This window comes from Schistocerca nitens, chromosome 2 (genome assembly GCF_023898315.1).
Source record: "Schistocerca nitens isolate TAMUIC-IGC-003100 chromosome 2, iqSchNite1.1, whole genome shotgun sequence".
Taxonomy (NCBI): Eukaryota; Metazoa; Arthropoda; class Insecta; order Orthoptera; family Acrididae; genus Schistocerca; species Schistocerca nitens.
Genome location: NC_064615.1, coordinates 935123680 through 935147854, shown reverse-complemented (window position 1 = coordinate 935147854; position 24175 = coordinate 935123680). Strand labels below are relative to the sequence as shown.

Below are 24175 nucleotides of genomic sequence, written 5' to 3'. Positions count from 1 at the left end.
TAAAATCGCAGAGGGTTAAATGTGTTGGAGCGGGAGGGGGGGGGGGAGGGGAAGAGGAGGTCTTATTTTGTTAGTAATAATTCTATCTTAAAACACGTCGTGAATTTTCTGTAGTGAGGAGTTGGTAGTATGTGCCGTCAGAGTCCTGATGAAAGGTCGAGAAAGCTCGTTCTCTCACAGGTAACTGGCGAGAAAGGGCGCAAACGCTTTCCACATATCTCTCATTGTTGTTTTCTGAAAAACAAAAAACAGTATCTTTTGTTCTCTCGACGCTACCAGCGCGCCACACTTCTATTCTCTGTTCATACAGGGGTGCCTCGTTTATTACGTCAGGCTTTCCAGAGCTCCAGTAACGGTGACTTCGTGAATTAACGTATCTACTTAGATGGAACCATGGTTCGCCAGAATAGAAAATTAGGTGAAGGTCAATTTCTTTTTCATGCACCCTATTCAAATCATTCACAAAACTGCAAACTTTTTTGAAGTCTCACCCAGCTTGAGTTCTTGCGCTGTAGCTATTTTGTACGGTTGTAACTTCAGTGACTTTATAGCCGTTTGAACAGAGCCATAGGCAATTCTCATTTTCTGAGGAAGATGCCGAATCGATTTGCTAGGAGACCTTACTAGAGCATGCCCAATGCTATCCAGAGCTTCTTCTGCGAGTACTGTACGTGGCTGTCTCTATTTCCTGTCAAAAACACTTCTCATTTCACGAAATTTATTCATCAATCAATGAATCGTACTCCAATTAGGAAGCTGAACACCAGGAAATTGCTCTTGAAATAATCTTTACACTTGAAACACTTTCACTCAATATCTTGCGTTGTATCGCTTAACAAACATGTGCTATCTGCGGAAAAATTTCTAAAAAAACGAAAGACCTCACAGCAGATGGGAAAAGATCTCAATGCCAGCAGAGGAAAAAATCCCCGCCAAGCAGCTGCGTTAAGGATTGATCACCCTGAATATAACACTGTTGTGTACTGCACACAATAGAGGAACAGTTTGGAGACGATGGCTGCATCTTCTATGTACGACTTCGTACACAATGGTGTAACTAACCTGTTCCTACGGGTTATTACGTTAAGATTAGCGTCGCCGCCGACTGTAACCATACAACTAATCAAAGGTTTGGCCGAGTCGGAAAACAAATTAATTTTATCACAGAAAAAAGACTCATAAAAATGTATACATTGTGATGTCGCTCATAGGGGATGCGATGTAATTAATAGTATTGCCCGTTCACTGTTCACGAGAATCAAACATTTAAAATAAAATAGAAAATGCATGAGCACTGTGCATATGATCAGCTCCCAGCAACGCACCTGAAAATAAGACTTAATCTAAAGCATTTGTTTTAAAATAAAAGAGGAAATTAATCAGTGGACCTGTGCTAACGGGAAAGTTATGAGGTGTGTGGCTTAGGTGCAAAAACGTAACCTCGGAATACAAGAGAAAATTGTGGATAAAATCATTCCTAAGACATGGATGTGAGGCATGTACACAATTCCTGATAACATTAATTCCTAAAACATTAAAGAAAAGCATCGATACATACACCGTTATAATCTACACCTAAAATCATTGGTGTGAATAATTCATGCAGTTGCTGCTGCCTGATAACTGATCGCAATAACTCGTGAAACGGTACACGTTTCGCAGTACAGCCGCGTGCCCATGTGGTTTGTGGAGACGCAATTTCTAGGTATCGTGGCCAAGTCGCAACAATATCACATCACACAATCATGAACAGTTAGCATTCTTTAAAACAAACATGAGGTCGGACAGTTAGTGATGACGGTAGCCCAACAAACTATAATGTTCAGTCACGTGGTTAGCTCCCCACGGACGAAAGATACATAAAGCAAGGAAAATTTAAGAGATGGCAAAGCTGTTAATATTTAGAAAAATAAAAGCTTATACAGGCACTGCTGAAGGCAAACAGACATTCATACAGAAGCGAGTGCTCGATTCTTATCGACACCTTTGTGTGGCGCTCTTCCGGCGGATCCAAGTCTGCTACAGAAATTTACTAAAGGAAAAATCTACCAAAGTTTTGCATTCCTTGCTGCGACAAGGCAAAGCAATCTTTCAGAGTTGAAAAGCGAGACCAAAAGCTAACAGCTCTCCTCTCGCCAAGTAGCAACGCGCCACGCGGTCAGTCTAACTCACCCTTCCTCGACCGGAGCACAGCTGTGGACGCTTCCCGTACCGGCGGCAGACTGCCTCCCTTTTTCTTCTCCAGCCACTTACACGCTCTGCGTGGCCTGGAAAACCCAAAGATGCCATTTCTGCCAACAACCTAACGCAGGTGGATTTCTCACAAGTAGCGCGAACCTCTTTGCCTACTTGACCACTTCGAGAGTTGGCTATTCTGTACAACTGCTGCTGACTCTGTATGACTATCGCAGACTTTCTGCAGCAGACTACGCCACCGTCTAGCAACGTGACACACAACCACATATATTCAATCACACCACTGTGAGAATTATGAGATAAGAGAAACTAGGAAAAGAAAGAGAAATGCTATTGAAAATGGGCTACTGGACTGATGAAAGGTGGCTACGGGACCCTTTCAATGGTAGGGAGAAGTGGGCTACGGTGTGATGGGTCAACTATCATCCCAGGGAAAATGGACAGGAATAGAAATGATTAGCGAACAAGTTAACACAATAAACTGAAAATTTACTTAAGCTGTATTTCTTTAAGTGTACGATGGCTCATTACAAATAACGCAGCAAGAAATAATGTACAGCTCTCAATGTCAGCAAGGATGAGACTCTCTGAACTAAAGCTTCAGCTGTGATATTGGAACTGTGACCAGGTGGCCTCTGCTTAGCGTCACGTAGCAGAGTGGCTCCAAGTGCAACTGGGCCACGTGGCTGCCATTGGCCATCCTATGTCACGGCAGCAGAGGGCACTCGTGGTACGGAGACAGTGGAGGCGTGGCTCTGCGGGCGTGCACCATAGGGTCCGCCAGATCGTGCGCGACCGCTGTCGGTGCCTGACGGAAACTTGCAACCCCATTTCCAACTCTGAGACGTCCCTGGGGTTGTATCGATGATTTGGTAGAAGAGACCAAACAACAAGGTCATTAGTCTCATCAGATTAGGGAAGGATGAGGAAGAAAGCTGGTTCTGCCCTTTCATCTATATCTACATCTACATACAAACTCCGCAATCCACCATACGGTGCGTGGCGGAGGGTACCTCGTACCACAACCAGCATCTTCTCTCCCTGCTCCACTCCCAAACAGAACGAGGGAAAAATGACTGCCTATATGCCTCTGTACGAGCACTAATCTCTCTTATCTTATCTTTGTGGTCTTTCCGCGAAATGTAAATTGGCGGCAGTAAAATTGTACTGCAGTCAGCCTCAAATGCTGGTTCTCTAAAGTTCCTCAGTGGCGATTCACGAAAAGAACGCCTCCTTTGCTCTAGAGACTCCCACCCGAGTTCCTGAAGCATTTCCGTAACACTCGCGTGATGATCAAACCTACCAGTAACAAATCTAGCAGCCCGCCCCTTTCAAAGGAACCATCCTGGCATTTGCCTGAAGCCATTTAGGAAAATCACGGAAAGCGTAAATCAGGATGGCCGGACACGGGATTGAACCGTCATCCTCCCGAATGCGAGTCCAGTGTGGTAATCACTGCGCCACCTCGCTCGGTATCGGGGCTGTATCGATACGTAACACCACAGTATCAGCATGACAATGTACCTTGTCATAAAGCAGCATCTGTAAGGCGATGGTCTGCGGACAGTAACGTTACTGAAATGGAATGGCCTGCATAGAGTTCCGAACTTTACCCAAGGGAACAACTTTGGGATGAGTTAGAACGTCAACTTCACTCGAGACGCCTGTGTAATGACACTATATTCTCTGGTTTCGGTTCGTAAGAAAGAATAGGGTGCCATTCGTCCACAGACATTCAGACACCTCATTCAAAGTGTCGCTAGTAGAGTTTAAGCTGCCTTAAAGGAGAAGGGTGGACACAGCTTCATTACCCGTAGAACACTATAGGGGAGGAAAATGTTACAGTGTTACTAAACTATTGTAAATTTTACTATCCCATATCGTACACAATCTAAGTCATAATTTACAGCTTCCTGGCTAGTTAATTACAATTATAGAGTCTCCAATTTTATGTCACACACAAAATGAGCACTAAATGTCCTCGAGAATGAAATTTTCTCCCTGCAGCTGAGTGTGCGCTTATACGAAATGTTCTGCCAAATTGAAACAGTATGCCAGTCCGGGATTCGAAATTGGGACCACTGCCATTCATGGGGACGCGCTCTACCGACTGAGCTACTCATGCACGACTCACGCGCCGTCCTCATGGCTAAGCCATGTCTCCACAAAATCTTTTCTTCCAAAAGTACTATTCCTGCTTGTTTTGCAGGAGAGATTCTGTGAAGTTTGGAAGGTGGGAGATGAGGTACTGGCGGAAGTGAAGCTGTGTGGAGGAATCGTGAGTCGTGCTTGGGTAGGTCAGTGGGTAGAGCACTTGTCCGTGAAAGGCAAAGATCCTGCGTTCATATTTCGGTCCATCATACAATTTTAATCTGTCGGAAAGTTTCATGAAGTCCTGTTTTACACACTGTACTCACAATACCAAATTGCTGGCAACGGCGAATTGGTACCAACTATAATGTAAATCTTACGACAGTTTAGTAATCTAGGGCTAAAGTCCTACTAATATCTGCCCAGGTACTTTTGATTGGATTGTGTAATTATTTGCCTGAGTTAAGATCCTCATCTCCTCTAACAGTATTTTGTGGTCGTTCTCTGGCTATTGTGGGTAGTTCTCTTTGTTTTATACGGTCACAAAGCTCGATGACTGTGTGGGCGTTTGTTTCAACGTAAGTACTACTGCTTTCGAAGGGAAGGCTTTACACACGTGACATTCCATCACCAATGATATTTATAACAAGGCACAACTTTTCCCAAACTTCGGAGCGGGCCGTTACACCAGTTTCAACCATCACTCTGAAGAACGAGTTCTATCTTGCCAGTTGTCGCATCGCAGTAAGGAGAAAATGCTGCTGGCTTCGCTAAGAATGGTTCCATTAATTTTCCAAAATGATTATGATAATATATAGAAGCAGAACAGATTACGAAAACAAGTTTTCTTGAAAATACTGAAGATACTTAAATTCAAAATATCGTAATAATTATGACCAATAAAGAAAAGATCTGTAGCGCATTATGAATCGGTGGTGTGAGACCATAATATTAGAAATAATCTTTTTATCCAACAATTTTCTTAAAATCACACAGCTATAAAAATCGGTAAGACAAACACTTTCTTTCCTTTTAAGCAAAAAGTAAAATGTTATCCACAAAGAAACAAATATACCTTTGCTTCATTTACATGGAACTATTTTCTTTGTAGTCGCAGCACATGACATGAAATATTCAATTTCTACGCATACTATGTCCTTTCAAACGGGGACTGTCGTTATCCTCTCCCATCCTCCCCTAATCCGAGCATGACTTCTCTACCTCATGATCTCGCCGTGGATAGGACGTTAAACCCTAATCTTTCCTTTTTAATTTTTTTTTACAAACGTAGCCTGTATTTCTAGAAATGGCTAGCACATTTGTTGTTCTCTACGAATCTTCTGCGTATTATTCTCTGGCTTTAGAAAATTACGTCCATTCATGCTACCCGAGAAGGTGCCTCGTCTTACGACATATCATTTATGGAACATAAATACTTTTCCACAAAGTAATAATCCATCAGATATTGCTTAAAGAGAACTATATCTGAAAATATCAGTGTCAAAAAACAGAAACATAAAGTATCGTCTCCTTAAAAATCATCGATGAAAAAAATTCTAACACACTATTTTGCACGGCAACTATGTCGTCATTCACGCCAGAAATAAATGTTCTGCTGCATTTTTACTGATAAACACATTAACATTTTTAATTGTCCTAAAGGCATTCTGAAACATATGTATACAGTATTGCCTTCCGAGCTACAGGGATGACAAAGAAAAGGAAATGTTTTGGAGTATCTCCGATAGAGAAACGTGTGAGGTACATTGTCTGGCATATTTCAGGGGCAATTTTAACTCCAGAAAGTGGCAGGATCCGCATTGCTGTAGGGATTCTGGTGCGCAGGTTAAGGCTATTTACAACTTCGCAAGAAGCCGTATGCGTGGGAAATGCTTTTAAGCGGCAGTCGTGCGTTTGTGTACACTGCGACGCCGTGCCTTCTTTTTTTCCCGTTCGTGATTGTCTGGAGGTGGGAGGGGGAGGACTCTGACGTAAGCGAGGCTAAGCGATAGAATACTTGTGACTGGCTTCTCTGATGAGTTTACGTCAAAATACGCCCTGAGGATGGCGTCTTGGAACAGTCGCCGAAACGTCGCAATTTTATAGTTGACAACGCGGTCACAAACCCAAAAGAATTTTATTGACTGTGACAATGGCTGCGGAAGTCTACGTTTACATTTAATGTCAAAAATGTTTTTCTAGTTAACTTTATCATCTTCTTCTATAGCGACCAACACATGGCTGCATCTGTTTGAACATAAGCCTCCACATATTATCCTGTTCTCCCAACACCTTCCACTCTCCACTCTATCCCAGTCTTCTCTCGCTTCGTCTCACATTCCTTCATACAGACGATCCATCCGTCTCTCGAACTCCCTCTAAGTCTTTTGCCTCTTATTGTCATTTCATGTGTCTGATTTGGTATCCTGTCAACTCCCATTCTTTTACCGTGAGCACACCGTCTTAATCTCTCTTTTCTAAGGGCTATATCCAGCTCGCCTGCTCTTTCTTCATTACCCACGTTTCCAAAACATACGGAATATTGGAACATAATGTGCTCGGCATAACGTATGTTCGCTTTTTTGTTGTACATTCTTGCTCCATATTAAGTTTCTTACTCTATGCAGTTATCTATGTGCTTGCCATTTCCCCTTTCACTAATTCCTTTGTCGTATCTAACGCTGTCTTCTATTACGCTTCCCATTTACTTGAAAATTCTCACTTTCTTTAGTACTTGCCCTCTAATACTTATATTCGTTGCCACTCTCGTCAGTAAAGTTACTAATGAATGAAAATACACAACTGAATAAAAATTACTTTTTCCGAGCTGAAATAGTGTTGTCAATTGTGTAACATGACATTTCTGAATAATCAGCTTCGACCAGAAAAGGTGTTGTACGACGACCCTCCAAGTACATAAATCAAAATCCACTGTGTTACCTTCCTGTGCCAGTTTTAGCGTGTATACTTCAAATACAGCCTCCTTTCTTTTTTTATCACTATTTATCGGTACTCTCCTCAACACAGGGGATTCTCTCCAACATGACAACATAGTCAGAACTAATTACGATAATTATTACTCAAGTACTCAACACTATCTCTTCAAGAACTTTCTCTAGGTACTTCCATCTTGTGGTGTATCCTCTTCTTCTGCGCCGAATCTTCAAATTGTCATCTGTACATTTTCGAGCCAGAGAGTAATCGGCCATTCTCTTCTTCTTTCCTCAGTTTTCCACACCATTGCCAATTTTCGTATTTTTATTTCTTCCATTCTTCTTAAATGAGTGTAATGCTATAATTCTCTTCGATCCATCATATCACATAATCCTTCTTCCACTTAGATGATCTTATCACTTCGATGTTCCTTAAGAGGTCTTTCCATGATATTCTTGCTAGTCTTCTCTAGAAATCTATCTCTCATACTTCCAGCTTGTCTCTGATTAGTTGTTCAGGTCACTGCTCCATCCAAAACTATACTCTTTCATATCGACTGTTATATTTGTCTTATATTCATCACATTCCTGCTCCATAACATTGGATCAACTATCACAATGAACTTGCTTTCATTAATAAATTATTTTACTAACTTCTAAAATTAAATTTCACTCTTTTTTTCTAAAATGGACCCCGTGTAGCAAAAATTGTAGACTTTCTTGCTTTTCTTTTTCATCTAGATCGTTATTAACACATTCTATTTTTTGATAATAACTCTACAAACACTAGTTTTTATATTCCATTGCTAGATAATTATACACATAATTTCCAATCCTCTCCTGTCTGTCTTCCTGAAATCCTTTTGTTGTGTTTGATTATTACACAACAGTAAGGAGATGATGATGTTTGGTTTGTGGGGCACTCAACTGCGCGGTCATCAGCGCCCATAGAAAGCCCCAATTTTTACGCTGTGCGTTTTTTTCACAATCCAGTCTAGTCACTGTCACAAATGATGAATAAGATGATGATGAAATGATGAGGACAATACAAATACTCCATCCCCGGGCAGCGAAAAGTCCCCACCCCGGCCATGAATCGAACCCAGGACCCCGTGATTCAGAGGCAGCAACGCTGGCCACTAGACCACGAGCTGCGGGCAACAGTAGGGAGAGGTCGGCTGCAGAGTGTTGTGGCAACTGTCGTCCCAGGGAAGCTGGACAGGAGCAAAAATTATAAGCGAACAAGTTAACACAGTAAACAGAAGATTTAAGTAACTTTTGTTTCTCCCAGTGTACGAAACCTCATTATAAATATTGGAGCAAGGAACAGAGTCCAGCTCTCAATGTCAACAAGGAAGACGCCCTCTGAATTAAGTACAAACGATGGTGTCGTAGCGAAGAGGCTCCAAGCGCAAGTGGGTTGAGCTGTTGCCGCCAGCCGTCCCATACTGCGGCAGCAGAGTGCGCTCGTAGACCAGAGCTGCTGGAGGCGTGGCTCAGCGGACGTCCTCCATTGGGTCCGCCAGATCCAGCACGCCTGCTGTCGGCGTCTGACGGAAATTTGCAGTTCTATTGCCAATATGAAGATGACTGTGGTGTGATATTGATATGTGATGCAACATCTTTGTCTTTGACAACACCCTAACTGTCCCTCAAAGTTTTTGTGTGCCCGCACTGTCGCAGTCCCTGTCCACGCGCGAGACAAACTATGGTGGACCTGGATTATTCCTAGGAAGTTCTATATTATTAAATACGTCTAAATAAGTTGTACAGGATGGCAGTCAGTCAAGGAATATTTTAGGGAAGTTTAAGAAATTTATTTCAAAGGCCCAATGGAATCTTTACAAGTTTTCTCCCAGAGTAATTCACGCCGTGTCTACGCGACACAAGTCGCTTGTCTTTCAAAACCGAGGTAGTTCTGTCCAGTTAAAGCTGCTGACAGGAGACGCCCTGAGCCCTCTGCTGAAACTGCTAGCGAATTCACGCCATTGATTTTAGCCAATAGCGTGCGCGGGATACCGATCACGTGTGTGGAAGCCGGAGCGTCCTGCGGGGCAGAACACAGTTGCTTCTCTCTCTTGTAATCCAGACCTCGAGCAGAACAGGCGTCTTCTTGGAAGACAGAGCCTCTGGATCTGCTTTTCACGCCCGGCCACCAACGTAAGTTAACGTGAACCGCTTCCCCTTCCGTTGCCCATTTCAATTAATTGTTCGACCTCCTAGGCTGGCCTAAACCTGGTAACTTCCGATCCTAGACGCTCCCCTCGAACACCGTACATTGAAATATATCCTCTTTATTGTACTTAATTCCCTGTTTTGTCATTTAACAGCAGCCCTGGATGTCCACTATCAAATCCTGACCGCTCGACCTCCTGCACACTGCCGCCACGAGGCATATTTAACAGCCGCCTCCCCCCTTTCCCAAACCCTGTATACGTTTACAGTACATCGTGTCCCTATACTTTGCAAAGTGTTACCAGACTCGTTTTGGCCGGAAAGCCATGGCTCCTACACCGCTAATAAAAGCCCTTTAGTAATTTAACTAAGTTAGATTCAGAAAGATTCATATATCCAGCCATTGTACTGGACAACCCACACTGTTAGCAATTCATACACCGTCATAGTCTGGCAGCTTTATTAACGATATACACAAAAATAAGGCAGGATGACAGTTCAAAGTGCAAAGATCACACAAAAACACCACACTCAAATTTCCACTGAAACAAATGGAATTTATTGACTTCAGTTAAACCTCACCAAGTTCACTTCGGTCATCAAACACGACGTCTAGCATCTCTGGGGCCCGATCCAATATAAGGCTCTGCCTAGTGATCTCGTGTATGCTCACAAAACCGCATCAGTCACTGATTCTCTGGAAAATCATTGTTCAACGAAAGTGCACGTTTCTAGTTTCCCCCTTCCGGTACAAACAATGGCATTCTGAAGACCTTGATCCGCCCAGCCCATAACATCTCAGATACGGACAACCTACAAATGGAACTGGAACACTTACGAACTCCTGAACAATTTATATTCGTCTCAGCTAGTGTAGGGAACACCACAGACGTGCGAATGCCAGACAAAAGAAGAGGATGAAGCATTCAAAACGGTAGCTTATGTATCATGTATTCGAAATATTTCCGAAAAAACAGGCAGAATGTTACGAAAACGTAACGTTAAAGTGATCTGTCGCTCTGTATAAAAAATCTCGGCGCTTCTGGTATCTCTTAGAACTCAGATCTGCACAAGGCAGGTGTTAGTAGGCTTCTGGCAAATCTTATATATGGCAAACGTCGTAGCCCCACACTGTTTAGGAACGCAAAAATAAACTACATACTCGCGTCCTCCAAGCCAGCACATCGGCTGTAGAAGAACACTGTTATTACTGGTCATTCGATGAAATATAATGAAACCAAAAATTGTTCCTCGTCTCAGTCTTCTGCAACTCCTTCATCAGTGAATCGATGTAAATACGACGAAGTCCCTTATCAATCGTGTCACAGAAAAAGCTCATGCTCTGCTTAACCTTCGTCGTTCTGCGATTTTCCCGCGCGAAGACTATCGATTGGATGGATTGGATTGGATTGTTTGGGGGAAGAGACCAAACAGCGAGGTCATCGGTCTCATCGGATTAGGGAAGGACGGAGAAGGAAGTCGGCCTCGCCTTTTCAAAGGAACCATCCTGGCATTTGCCTGGAGCGACTTAGGGAAATCACGGAAAACCTAAATCAGGATGGCCGGACGCGGGATTGAACCGTCGTCCTCCCGGATGCAAGTCCAGTGTGCTAACCACTGCGCCACCTCGCTCGGTGAAGATGATCGACCTGATATCTCTGAGGCGAGCATCCACCGCGTTGGGCGCGTGGTGCAACACACAGACATGCAGCAGGAACTGCAGGCCACTTTCTGCAGCTGTTACATGCACAAACTTATGCTGTGCATTTCAAAAGTCTGATGAGTTATTTAATACCGAGACGAAAAGTGCTATGAGAAACTGGATCTGTGCATTGCACATGAAGCACCTTATTTCACTAAATTTTTGTAAACAAAAGTTTTTCACTATAAAAAAAATGGTTCCAATGGCCCTGAGCACTATGGGACTTAACTTCTGAGGTCATCAGTCCCCTATAACTTAGAACTACTTAAACCTAACTAACCTAAGGACAGCACACACATCCATGCCCGAGGCAGGATTCGAACCTGCGACCGTAGCGGTCGCGCGGTTCCAGACTGTAGCGCCTAGAAGCGCTCGGCCACTCCGGCCGGCTCACTATAAAAGAAGATAGCCTAATGGTTGAGGCGACAGTTCGTGATAAATAGGAGATGCAAGTTCGAGTTCTGGCACGATATAAATTTTCGTTTGTGACGACATATTGACGATAAAATACAGTACTGTGCAAAACGTCACTGCCAACCAACATAGCTCCAGCATACTTGAACAGTGCATAGAAAGAACTGTTACATTATTGTATTGTATGTTAACTGGGGGCCTAGAAACGACGAAGAGGCTCCGACCCCGTCGCAGCCGCAGTGGTCCACAAGCCCACGACGACTACCGCAGTCCACTTCACCCCTCCGCCGCTCCACACTGAACCACTCTTCAGGGTTATTGTGCGGTTCAGCCCCCGGTGGACCCCCCCCCCCCCCCCCCCCCAGGGAAGGTCTGACACCAGACGAGTGTAACCCCTATGTTTGCGTGGTAAAGTTATGGTGGTGTCTGCGTACGTGGAGAACTTGTCTGCGCAGCAATCGCCGACATAGTGTAGCTGAGAAAGAATAAGGGAAACCAGCCCGCATTCGCCGAGGCAGATGGAAAACCGCCTAAAAACTGTCCAAAGACTGGCCAGCTCACCGGATCTCGACACAAGTCTGCCGGGCGGATTCGTGCCGGGAACCAGGCGCTCCTTCCCAGTCCGGAAAGCCGTACGTTAGGCCGCACGACTAACCGGGAGAGCCACTGTTAAAGTATAGTACACAAAGTAACTGAAAGAAATATTCAACGAGACGAACAGAAATGACACTTTTATTCAAAGACAGTCGTTACCCTGACGTCACTGCAATTTATGACGGTCCTGTGGACATTACAAAATGTGACATGGTTTTTAATAGGATTTATGATCAACACGGAGGTCAATGCATGCTCTGCGCTGTGCTCCCATAACAACCACAATGTTAATAAGGAGTTACATTCCTCTACCAGCCCAAGTCAGGGCCGAATGCATTCCTGAAAAGACGCACCCGGGGAAGGAGTAAACATCACAGTAATTTTGACGGCTGAATGTATCGTGTTCAGAGATGTGGAGGTCATTACTCCCACGCAACATTATGCTTCCCCACACCATAAGACCTGGATCACCAAAACGATCATGTTCTACGTTTCTGGATGCATTACCTATTCCCACCTCCCACCATGCGAACATCATCGTTTTCGTGGTCCAGGTCTTATGATGCTGGGAGGCATAATGTTGCCTGGGAGTACTGACCTCTGAATCTTTGAACGTGGTACACTCACCTGTCAAACTTCATGTGACGCTGTCCTCCTTCCGCATGCACGTCATTACAAGGGTGCATTTGATCCTGACTTAATTTTTACGGATGACAGTCCACGAGCGCATCGAACAGCTCTGGTGAAGGAACTCTTGGAATAAGAGGATATTCGGCGAATGGTCTAGCCTGCCCATTCCTCCCACTTAAATCCCATCGACCACTTGTGGGGCGCACTGAGGGGACGTATTGCAGCACGTTCACGTGCACCGACCATCGTCCAGCAGTTGCCAACCGCGCTGGTGGAGGAATGAAACGCCCTACCACAAGAACTCCTTACCAACCTCGTGGCCAACATGAGAGCACATTGCGTAGCATCCACTGGCGTCGGTTATAGCCAGACACCCTATTAACAACCACGTTCCGTCTTTTATATTGTCCACAGGTCCATCGTAAATCACAGTGACTTCAGTATAATTATCATCTTTGAATAAAAATGTCATTCCCTTTCATCTCATTGCGTACCTCTTTTCAGTTACCTCTGTACTATACTGTAGCAGATCTTTCTACACACATCAAAAGAAGTTTTGCATCACCTCGGTTCCGAGACTTCCGGAACCTGTACAAAAACTGGAATAGACATCAACATAAACACCATTTCCGCTCTTTTTATTGTTCATGAAAACCACCTATTGTATATTGTAACACCATACAGCGAGACCTTCAGAGGTGGTGGACCAGATTGCTGTACACACCGGTAACTCTAATACCCAGTAGCGCGTCCTCTTGCATTGATGCATGCCTGTATTCGTCGTTGCATACTATCCACAAGTTCATCAAGGCACTGTTGATCCAGATTGTCCCTCTCCTCAACGGTGATTCGGCGTTGATCCCTCAAAGTGGTTGGTGGGTCACGTTGTCCATAAACAGCCCTTTTCAACCTATACCAGACATGTTCGATAGGGTTCACGTCTGGGGAACGTGCTGGCCACTCTTGTCGAGCGATGTTGTTATCCTGAAGAAAGACATTCACAAGATGTGCACCATGGGGGCGCGAATTGTCCTCCACGAAGACGAATGCCTCACCAATATGCTACCGATATGGTTGCGTTACCGGTCGGAGGATGGCATTCACGTATCGCACAGCCGTTAGGGCGCCTCCCATGACCACCAGCGGCGTACGTCGGCCACACATAATGCCACCCCAAAAATAGCAGGGAACCTCCACCTTGCTGCACTCGCTGGACAGTGTGTCTAAGGCGTTCAGCCTCATCGGATTGCCTCCAAACAGGTCTCCGAAGATTGTCTGGTTGAAGGCATATGCGACACTCATCGGTGAAGAGAACTTGATGCCAATCCTGTGCGGTCCATTCGGCATGTTGATGGGCCCATCTGTACCGCGCTGCATGGTGTCGTGGTTGCAAAGATAGACCTCGCCGTGGACGTCGGGAGTGAAGTTGCGCATCATGCAGCCTATTGCGCACAGTTTGAGTCGTTTCACGACGTCCTGTGGCTGCACGGAAAGCATTTTTCAATATGGTGGCGTTACTGTCAGGATTCCTCCGAGCCGTATTCCGTAGGTAGAGGTCATCCACTGCAGTAGTAGCCCTTGGGCGGCCTGAGTGAGGCGCTGGCTTGTTGGAAAAGAGTGGGCGCGAATGTGTGCGGCTATAACGTCATCCTAGACAAATTATCTCCTCCATGTCCGAATAACATCGCTTTGGTACACTCCGAGACTCCTGGACACTTCCCGCGTTCCGTCTAGGCAAGGTAGAACTACAGACAACACGAGCCGTGTACCTCCGTCCTAGTGGAATGACTGGAACTGATCGGCTGTCGGACCCCCTCCAGCTAATAGGCGCTGCTCATGCGTGATTGTTTACATCTTTGGGCAGGTTTAGTGACATCTCTGAACAGTCAAAGGGACTGTGTCTGTGATAAAATATCCATAGTCAACATCTGTGTTCAGGAGTTCTGGGAACTGGGGTGATGCAAAACTTTTTTTGATGTATGTAAGTATTGGCCTACGTTCCATTGAGCTATGTTACTTGGCAATGAGACATCATGCTGAAGTTAATTTATTCCTTAAGTTTTGTGAAGCAGTGTATTTACATATCCCAGGGTTTTTCTGCACACGGTGAGTTTCCCTGTGTACTGCAACGTGGTTCGCTGCGTCGACACTGGACTCAGTGGCGCGTGGACTCGGCGTCGGCAGATGAGTCTTATCCTTCGTGGAAACGATAGTGCGACGCTGCCCGTCTAGAAGTGACCTCTTGCTCAATCGCAAACCATTCAGCCCTTCCCAGACGGTTGGTTTGAGAGAATCTCCTACAACGGCTCTGCCCATGTTGACAACCCAGTCGATCTTCTATGCATGCTCCTCGTTCAGAAACGACAGAAGAATTTGTCTCTGTCACAATCCTTGGTAAAATGGATTTTGCACGAGGCCTTTGACCGACATGTCTTCCTTGCTAGGCTTACCGGCCTGGCTCTCACTTCTTGTCCCAAGAAGTGGCCATTGTACAAAACCGCCTCCGCATACGAACAAGAGCCATATGTCGCCCAGCGTGCTCCATACTCTCTCTCTCTCTCTCTCTCTCTCTTTCTCTTTCTCTGTGTCTCACGTCACTTTTGAAAACGTGAAATCGCACTCCCAGTTGTGTGCCTTAGAAACGAGACCCCACTACCCTACTCATTGCCCTGACTGACTAAACCATCGAATTTATCTCTTGCTATAGGAAGGATTCGACTTTGTGATCATCTCAGTGGAGTAGACCAGGCGTGGTGACAGATTAAGAACGGAAGGGGGTAACCAACCTTACCTAAATAACAGTCGGCTACAAACTCAATAAATTATGTATATTTTGATAAAAGCCGACAAATGCATTAATAATGAAGCTTAGATCATTGAAGAACGTAAACAGGCACTGAAATAGGAGAAACATTGCCCAGTTACGAGATTGTTACTACTCTACCGGCAGGCAACGCAGTGTCAATGAAGAAAAATCGTACATATCACAGCAGAGGGCACGTAAAAAATAAAGAAATGAAACACATTAATGAGAACTAGCGGCAAGTAACATTGTCTAATGATGGCACATGGCAGTAGGACACGGCAGCTTACCTCAGCAGCGACATGGACACAACGTAGGTCCCGCTTCATTGCTTCATGGGAGTCGCGTCAGATAATATAGTAAAAGCTGCACGATATTTCAGTGAGACATTTGCTCTTCATCTTCAGGTGCTTACTGACGCGTTGCTGCAGTGCCTCGCCAATATATGCGCTGGCTTGTTGGAAAAGCGTGGGCGCCAAGGTGTGGGGCTATAACGTCATCCTAGACAAATCATGGAGCACGGCGACGTGCAGAGCCCCTGCCAGAGAAACGGGCCACGGTCTCCGCATGCGTACAGGGGAGACATTTTACATGAAAGTCGCTTGCTCGGTATCGGCGGATAAATACGACATTGTAGAGCCTGTGTTATTCCGAATTACGATGCAATGTTCATTCCGACATCCAGGTATGCTTTTTCGGAACACGATTACAGTTTGTACTCATATGGTTGACGACATATGGAAGTTTGGGTCTGGCCGTGAAGCGTGCACGGATAGCCAAATGGTAAGGCGACCACTCGCGATCAGCGGGAAATCTGAGTTGGAGTTCCGGTCCGGTACTTATTTTCATTGCCGCTATTTCATTATACAGCTGATGGTAGTCCATATTCGTAATTGCGAATACATTTCATGTATTTCATGATGGTTGTAGTCGCCGCCGTGCCTGTTCCTTCGCCGGCCGTTGTGACCGAGCGGTTCTAGGCGCTTCAGTCCGGAACCGCGCTGCTGCTATGGTCGCAGGTTCGAATCCTGCCTCGGGCATGGATGTGTGTGATGTCCTTAGGTTAGTTAGGTTTAAGTAATTCTAAGTCTAAGGGACTGATGACCTCTGATATTAAGTCCCATAGTGCTCAGAGCCATTTGAACCGTTTGAACCTGTTCCTCCGGACATGCATGCACGCATGCAACCGCTGGTGAATGGGGCATCACACGCTGATTTTTTCGAGACTACAGTGTCTGACAAAAAACTGAAGAACCCATAAAGGAAGGAGAAAACTAATGTTCAAATGTTGGGAGGGTATATGATTGAACATTAGGGATGCTATTACAGTGATTATGAAATTGCAGATCTTCTGGCCTGGACGCACGCACTGATTTTTGACATCCATATGGATGTCAAAAAGCCGTTGTATCCTCTGCTTAGGCATGCCAGCCCATATCTGTTTTAATTGGTCGTTCATATCATCGTCTCTGACACCGGGAGGACGAAGACATCCGAGCTGGTCCCACGCATGTTCTGCAGGGAACAGATCTGCGGAACTCGCCGGCCACGGGAGTAGTTCAACATCACACAGGCAATTCGTACAGATACATGCAATGCGTGGACGAGCATTGTCCTGTTGGAAGACAACACGATACTGTCTCCTGAGCAGCCAACCGTTGTGGCCGAGCAGTTCTAGGCGCTTCAGTCCGGAACCACACTGCTACTACGGTCGCAGGTTCGAATCCTGCCTCGGGCATGGATGTGTGTGATGTCCTTAGGTTAGTTAGGTTTAAGTAGTTGTAAATCTAGGGGACTGGTGACCTCAGATGTTAAGTCCCATAATACTTAGAGCCATTTTTCGAGACATTCAGAAGCAGCATACATTCACAGAGTGTTACGTACAAAATAAAACCCACAGAACATGGGCTTCTGCTGAACACAAGTACTGTACGGCATCTTGCTTTCTGCTTGTGACTTATGCCCTTTTTATACGATGAACGAAGCTGTTTTTTGTCTCCTGAGAGGTAATACATGAGGATGCAGGGATGTCCGTGACGAGCCGTTGTGCCGTCAGAGTTCGCTCAGTCACTATCAGCCGTGGTCTGTAGTCATATCCGGCGGCTTCCCACACCACGATCGCCAGGACTAACTTCGCTGTGCCCCGCGAAGGCATTGCAAGAATGGGACCTCTGCGCAGGTCACCGCCCTGCTCGCCGCCGAATCGCGGTTCATCGTTCATCACAGTAGGACGCAGTTCATCAGCAGTCCATGCTTCCCGCTCGCGGCACCATTCCAGATGCAGCCGTTTGTGTTGTGGTGATAAATGTAGTCTACGTATGAGACGGTAATTCCCTAATGTGCCTGCTGCTAGTCACTGACCAATAGCGCAGGCTAACACAGGATGTTGCAGAGAGTCCATTACTTGTTCTCCTATATCGCTTCAGGCAACTGCCGAGATAGTTCCTTTGAAATGGCACGGCCGACTTCCTTCCCCATCCTTTCCTAACCCGATGGGACCGATGAATACGCTGTTTCGCCCACTCCCCCAAATCTACCAAGCAACCAACCATCTTGTTCTCGGAGGACGGGCGTAAAAATGGTTCAAATGGCTCTGAGCACTATGGGACTTAACATCTGTGGCCACCAGTCCCCTAGAACTTAGAACTACTTAAACCTAACTAACCTAAGGACATCACACACATCCATGCCCGAGGCAGGATTCGAACCTGCGACCGTAGCGCCTAGAACCGCTCGGCCACACCGGGAGGCAAACAGGCGTAGGTTTGTGGGATTACGATGTGCTCAGTGTACAATACGGTGATCTTTCCTTGTGGTGGTTAGCTATGGTCAGCCGAAACTTTGACGATGACTGTGTCTGGCAGCAAGTTCCCATGCAGTCCAACTTCGCGCCATTGTCATATCTGAATGCCTGATAAATTTAGACAATGCACGATTAGACCAATCGGCCAAATGGAGACCCACAATGAGGGCCCTTTCACCGTCAGGTGCTGATAACACCGTCTCGCTCGAGTGCACGGTAGCTCCGTGTCCTAAACAATTATCACTCATCATCTGATTATGCTCACGGCCCTTACGAACCCCACCAGCGACAACAAAACTAAACAGAAACAATGCTAAAGCAGTCTGGTGAGCGCTCTACCTATCACAGAGAACTGCAACTCTAATCATTTATACAGGGTAGTCCATTGATCGTTACCGGGCCAAATATCTCACTAAATAAGCTTCAAACGAAAAAACTACAAAGAACGAAACTCGTCTAGCTTGAAGGCGGAAACCAGACGGCGCTTTGGTTGGCCAGCTAGATGGCGCTACCATAGGTCAAACGGATATCAACTGCGTTTTTTTTTTAATGGGAACCCCCATTTTTATTAAACATTCGTGTAGTACGTAAAGAAATATGAATGTTTTAGTTGGACCACTTTTTTCGCTTTGTGGTAGATGGCGCTATAATAGTCACAAACATATGGCTCACTATTTTAGACGAACAGTTGGTAACAGGTAGGTTTTTTAAATTAAAATACAGAACGTAGGTACATTTGAACATTTTATTTCGGTTGTTCTAATGTGATACGTGTACCTTTGTGAACTTATCATTTCTGAGAACGCATGCTGTTACAGCGTGATTACCTATAAATACCCCATTAATGCAAAAAATGCTCAAAATGATGGCCGTCAACCTCAATGCATTTGGCAATACGTGTAACGACTTTCCTCTCAACAGCGAGTAGTTCGCCTTCCGTAATGTTCGCACATGCATTGACAATGCGCTGACGTATGTTGTCAGGCGTTGTCGGTGGATCACGATAGCAAATATCCTTCAGCTTTCCCCACAGAAAGAAATCCGAGGACTTTAGATACGGTGAACGTGCGGGCCATGGTATGCTGCTTCGACGACCAATCCACCTGTCATGAAGTATGCTGTTTAATACCGCTTCAACCGCACGTGCCGGACATCCATCATGTTGGAAGTACATCGGCATTCTGTCATGCAGTGAAACATCTTGTAGTAACATCGGTAGAACATTACGTAGGAAATCAGCATACATTGCACCATTTAGATTGCTATCGATAAAATGAGGGCCAAATATCCTTCCTCCCATAATGCCGCACCATACATTAACCCGCCAAGGTCACTCACTGATGCTCCACTTGTTGCAACCATCGTGGATTTTCCGTTGCCCAATAGTGCATATTATGCCGGTTTACGTTACCGCTGTTGGTGAATGACGCTTCGTCGCTAAATAGAACGCGTGCAAAAACTTGTCATCGTCCCGTAATTTCTCTTGTGCCCAGTGGCAGAACTGCACACGACGTTCAAAGTCGTCACCATGCAATTCCTGGTGCATAGAAATATGGTACGGGTGCAGTCGATGTTGATGTAGCATTCTCAACACCGACGTTTTTGAGATTCCCGATTCTCGCGCAATTTGTCTGCTACTGATGAGCGGATTAGCCGCGACAGCAGCTAAAACACCTACTTGGGCATCATCATTTGTTGCAGGTCGCGGTTGACGTTTCATACGTGGCTTAACGCTTCCTGTTTCCTTAAATAACGTAACTATCTGGCGAACGGACCGGACACTTGGATGATGTCGTCCGGGATACCGAGCAGCATACATAGCACACTCCCATTGGACATTTTGATCACAATAGCCATACATCAGCACGATATCGACCTTTTCCGTAATTGGTAAACGGTCCATTTTAACACGGGTAATGTATCACGAAGCAAATACCGTCCGCAATGACGGAATGTTACGTGATACCACGTACTTATACGTTTGTGACTATTACACCGCCAACTATCACAAATCGAAAAAAGTTGTCCAACTAAAACATTCATATTTCATTACGTACTACACGAATATGTAATAAAAAATGTGGGTTCCTATTTTAAAAAACGCAGTTGCTATCCGCTTGACCTATGGTAGCGCCATCTAGCGGGCCAACCATAGCGCCATCTGGCTTCCACCTTCAAGCTAGACGAGTTTCGTTCTTTGTAGTTTTTTCGTTTGATGCTTATTTCGTGAGATATTTGGCCCGTCACTATCAATGGACCACCATGTATACCCGCCGATGGTGTTCACATATATGAAGTTACATGTACATACAGCCATGTCATGTTGGTGATTCACTGTTTACCGCGGGACTGCTACGGTCGCAGGTTCGAATCCTGCATCGGGCATGGGTGTGTGTGATGTCCTTGGGTTAGTTAGGTTTAAGTAGTTCTAAGTTCTAGGGGACTTATGACCTAAGATGTTGAGTCCCATAGTGCTCAAAGCCATTTGAACCATTTTTTTGATTCACTGTTTTGTCAGTCATTGTATATCTACAAATACGAGATATAAACATTGCCTCATTAACGAATGGAAATTCTCGTGTGACTACAAAGTGTCCCTGTGCCCGGCAGCTGGAGTGGGTGTGCGACAAGTCTGCGCTGGGCTCGGTGGCGCAGTCGGTGTTCTTCGCGGGCGCCATCCTCGGCGGCGTGGTGTTCGGCTGGGTGGCCGACCACTGGGGCCGCATCCCGGCCCTGGTGGGCACCAACGCCGTGGGCGCCGCCGCCGGCATCGCCACCGCCTTCGCCTCCAGCTTCTGGGCCTTCTGCCTCTGCCGCTTCCTCGTCGGGCTCGCCTTCGACAACTGCTTCACCATGATGTACATCCTGGGTACGTACAGGCCGAAATTTCTCGCACTGTGATTTTGTTGGACAAAATGCACTTAATTGTCCACGTCGTCCCATTTCATATTGTTACCTTTTATCCAGTGTTTCCCAATGAGTACCTCCCAGCACTGCACTCCGATTTTGGGGAGTCCGTAAAATACCAATGTACAGCTAGCGTCAACTCCTCACTGGATGAAAACGATTTCCGCCTGCAAATTTCTTTATAGGTGTGAAAATGTGGAAGTGAAAGGGTGTCATCCATGGTGCAGAGAATATATAGGGTGTTCAAAAAGTCTTCCTGCAGTGCCGTATGATTGTTAGCCGCGCACGCCGTGTGCCGCAGTGAATATACCGAAATGAAACTCAGTGAAATACAAGTTATTAATTTATTCATATTCATTTTTACTTACAAATTTTCACATTAAATGTTGAAAGTATCCCTCATGTTGTTGAATACACAATTCAATTCGCCTAATCATGTTTCCAAACATAAGCTGTAACATTTCTTCTGTAACAGAAGCAGTCAAAGTAGATATTCCAATTTTCAATTCATCGATGGATTTTCGACGCTTCTTACAGACAGTTGCTTTCGCTGCACCCCAGAAGAAAAAGTCAGGTGGTGTTAGGTCAGGCGATCGTGGAGGCCAAAGTCCCTGTGAAATTATGCGATCAACAAAAACATCGGCAAGCAGTGACACTGAAACGGGAACTGTAAGCGCGGTTGCACCATCTTGTTGAAAATAAATGTTCAGTATTTCACTTAACACAAGTTCTCCTATGAATGGGTACAGAATATCACTGAAGTATCGTTGTGCGTTTATTATTTCGTTGAAAAATATGGGACCAACAATCCGGCGTCTAAAAATTGAAGCCGGCCGCGGTGGTCTAGCGGTTCTGGCGCTGCAGTCCGGAACCGCGGGGCTGCTACGGTCGCAGGTTCGAATCCTGCCTCGGGCATGGGTGTGTGTGATGTTCTTAGGTTAGTTAGGTTTAAGTAGTTCTAAGTTCTAGGGGACTTATGACCTAAGATGTTGAGTCCCATAGTGCTCAGAGCCATTTGAACCATTTTCTAAAAATTGAAATCCAAACTCCTATTTTCACAGAATGAAGTGGTTCCCCATGAATACACTATGGATTTGCAATACTCCACATACGAGAATTTTGCGAGTTCATGTACCCGGATAAATGAAACCACGCCTCATTAGTTAAAAACATTTCATTAAGAATATCCCTTCCATTTTGTTGAACGAAATTTTTGAACCATTGACAATAATGCAGTCTCTTGCCATAATCTGTATTTTTCAGTTGTTGCACGACTGTCACTTTGTATGGGAAAAGTTCTAATTTTTCCTTATAGCTGTGTGGGCCGTTCCGACACTAACATCGATTTCCTGGGCGAGTTTTCTTACTGAATTGCTCGGACTCATGGACATTTAATGGGAAATATCGTGTAGTTTATCTCAGAGAAAACGCTACGACGACCACTTCTCGGCGCATCTGTCACTGAACCCGTACTTCGAAATTTGTTAATCAAATCACGCTCAGTATCGCGATGTGAGAGTGTTGTCTCCGGAAAAACTGAATTAAATATTTGACGAACTGAAGCTGTGTGCTTTGAACACTTGTTCGACTAGAAACACACATTCTTCAATGGTTAGCATTTTAACAGTGACAAAAACGAAACAAACGAACAAAGGAACTAAACTTAAACGTTCACGTCAACGCGTAACGACACACACCAACGATACTACTGACGCTGGCTGAGATAAAGGAAACAGTGGAATGTTGGGGGAGTCCACTTGAAAGGAAGTAACACAGGCAGGCGAACAATCATTCGGCAGGCGCAGCTAACAATCATACGGCACTGCGGAGAGACTATCTGAACACCCGTATATTCCAACGATTTATACTTCAAAAAACCCTTGGGTTTGACGTGAAACGTGTGGTCGCTCGTCGGCCGAAATTGCTTGTCTAACAAAATACCGTCAGATCTGAATCAGTAATAACCAAGAGACTAATAATGCGTAAACAATGTTAGAAGAGCCCGCAACGGATAGATCATGTCTGGACGTGTTCATCGGGCAGTACTTTTTCTGACTGTGACGTCACCGTAGAAGTTAGGCGCATGCGAGTGATTGCTAAGAATTAGCTTTGCGTAAAGTTATCGTGGAAACACGTTTAGCTGGGACACTGATTCTGGGGTCATTTTGAGAAGCTTTCAGAGCACTACTAGGACCCAAGCTGAGATAATAAAAATATGCCCTGGTATATAATATGCCCTGTATTAAATTGAAAATTACAAAATAATTAAAGGTGTCGTTTCAGATGACTCCGAAATATACGAAACGCAAGTCGGAGGAAAGCTTGCGTCGAAATGAGTGCAAAAAGCCAAAAAAGTCCAGAGCCGACTGAGCTACCGTAGCGTCGAAAAGAAAATGGGACTTACTATTTATCTTATCTGTAACCATTACAATATTTTGTGCCATTGCTGTGTTAAAATTAAACTACATTTTAATACGAAACCCTTGTTACAGTCTTATCCCGACGTTTTTACCAAAAATCTGCAGCGCTTCCACGAACTCCTCGCACAGCTTTTTTTTTTTTATTTCAGTAGCCAAAACATCATTAAAGTCAAATTCACGGCCTGGATAAACAATTATTTTCCTAGGAAATTAAGATCGCTCTTTAACTATCTTTTCATCGAGTTGGTCCAGGTGACACTCAAGTTATTTTACTATCGGTTACAAGGCAAACAGTAGCTGGAGCTCCTTTTGCGATACGCAAAATCATATCCCCGTCAACTTTTCCAGCAGACAAATTGCGCCATATAAGACTTCAACGATGTCTCTGACATGAACAGCGATTCATCGTCTTTATTAATACAATGACGGAAATGAAGTGTTACACCGCAAACACCCTGACCTAACGCTACCAAACGAATACTCCAGTCTTTCCACCACAGTCGGATA

At 45.0% G+C, this 24175-nt stretch overlaps 1 protein-coding gene across 1 annotated transcript in view; it reads left to right on the top strand.

Moving 5' to 3' along the window:
* LOC126237261 (organic cation transporter protein-like) overlaps positions 1 to 24175 on the top strand; it is a 177893-nt gene that overhangs the window by 101160 nt on the left and 52558 nt on the right. The window contains exon 3 of the mRNA XM_049947185.1: positions 20952 to 21210. Within this exon, the coding sequence (XP_049803142.1) occupies positions 20952 to 21210 (259 nt within the window). The remainder of the gene's footprint in view (positions 1 to 20951; positions 21211 to 24175) is intronic.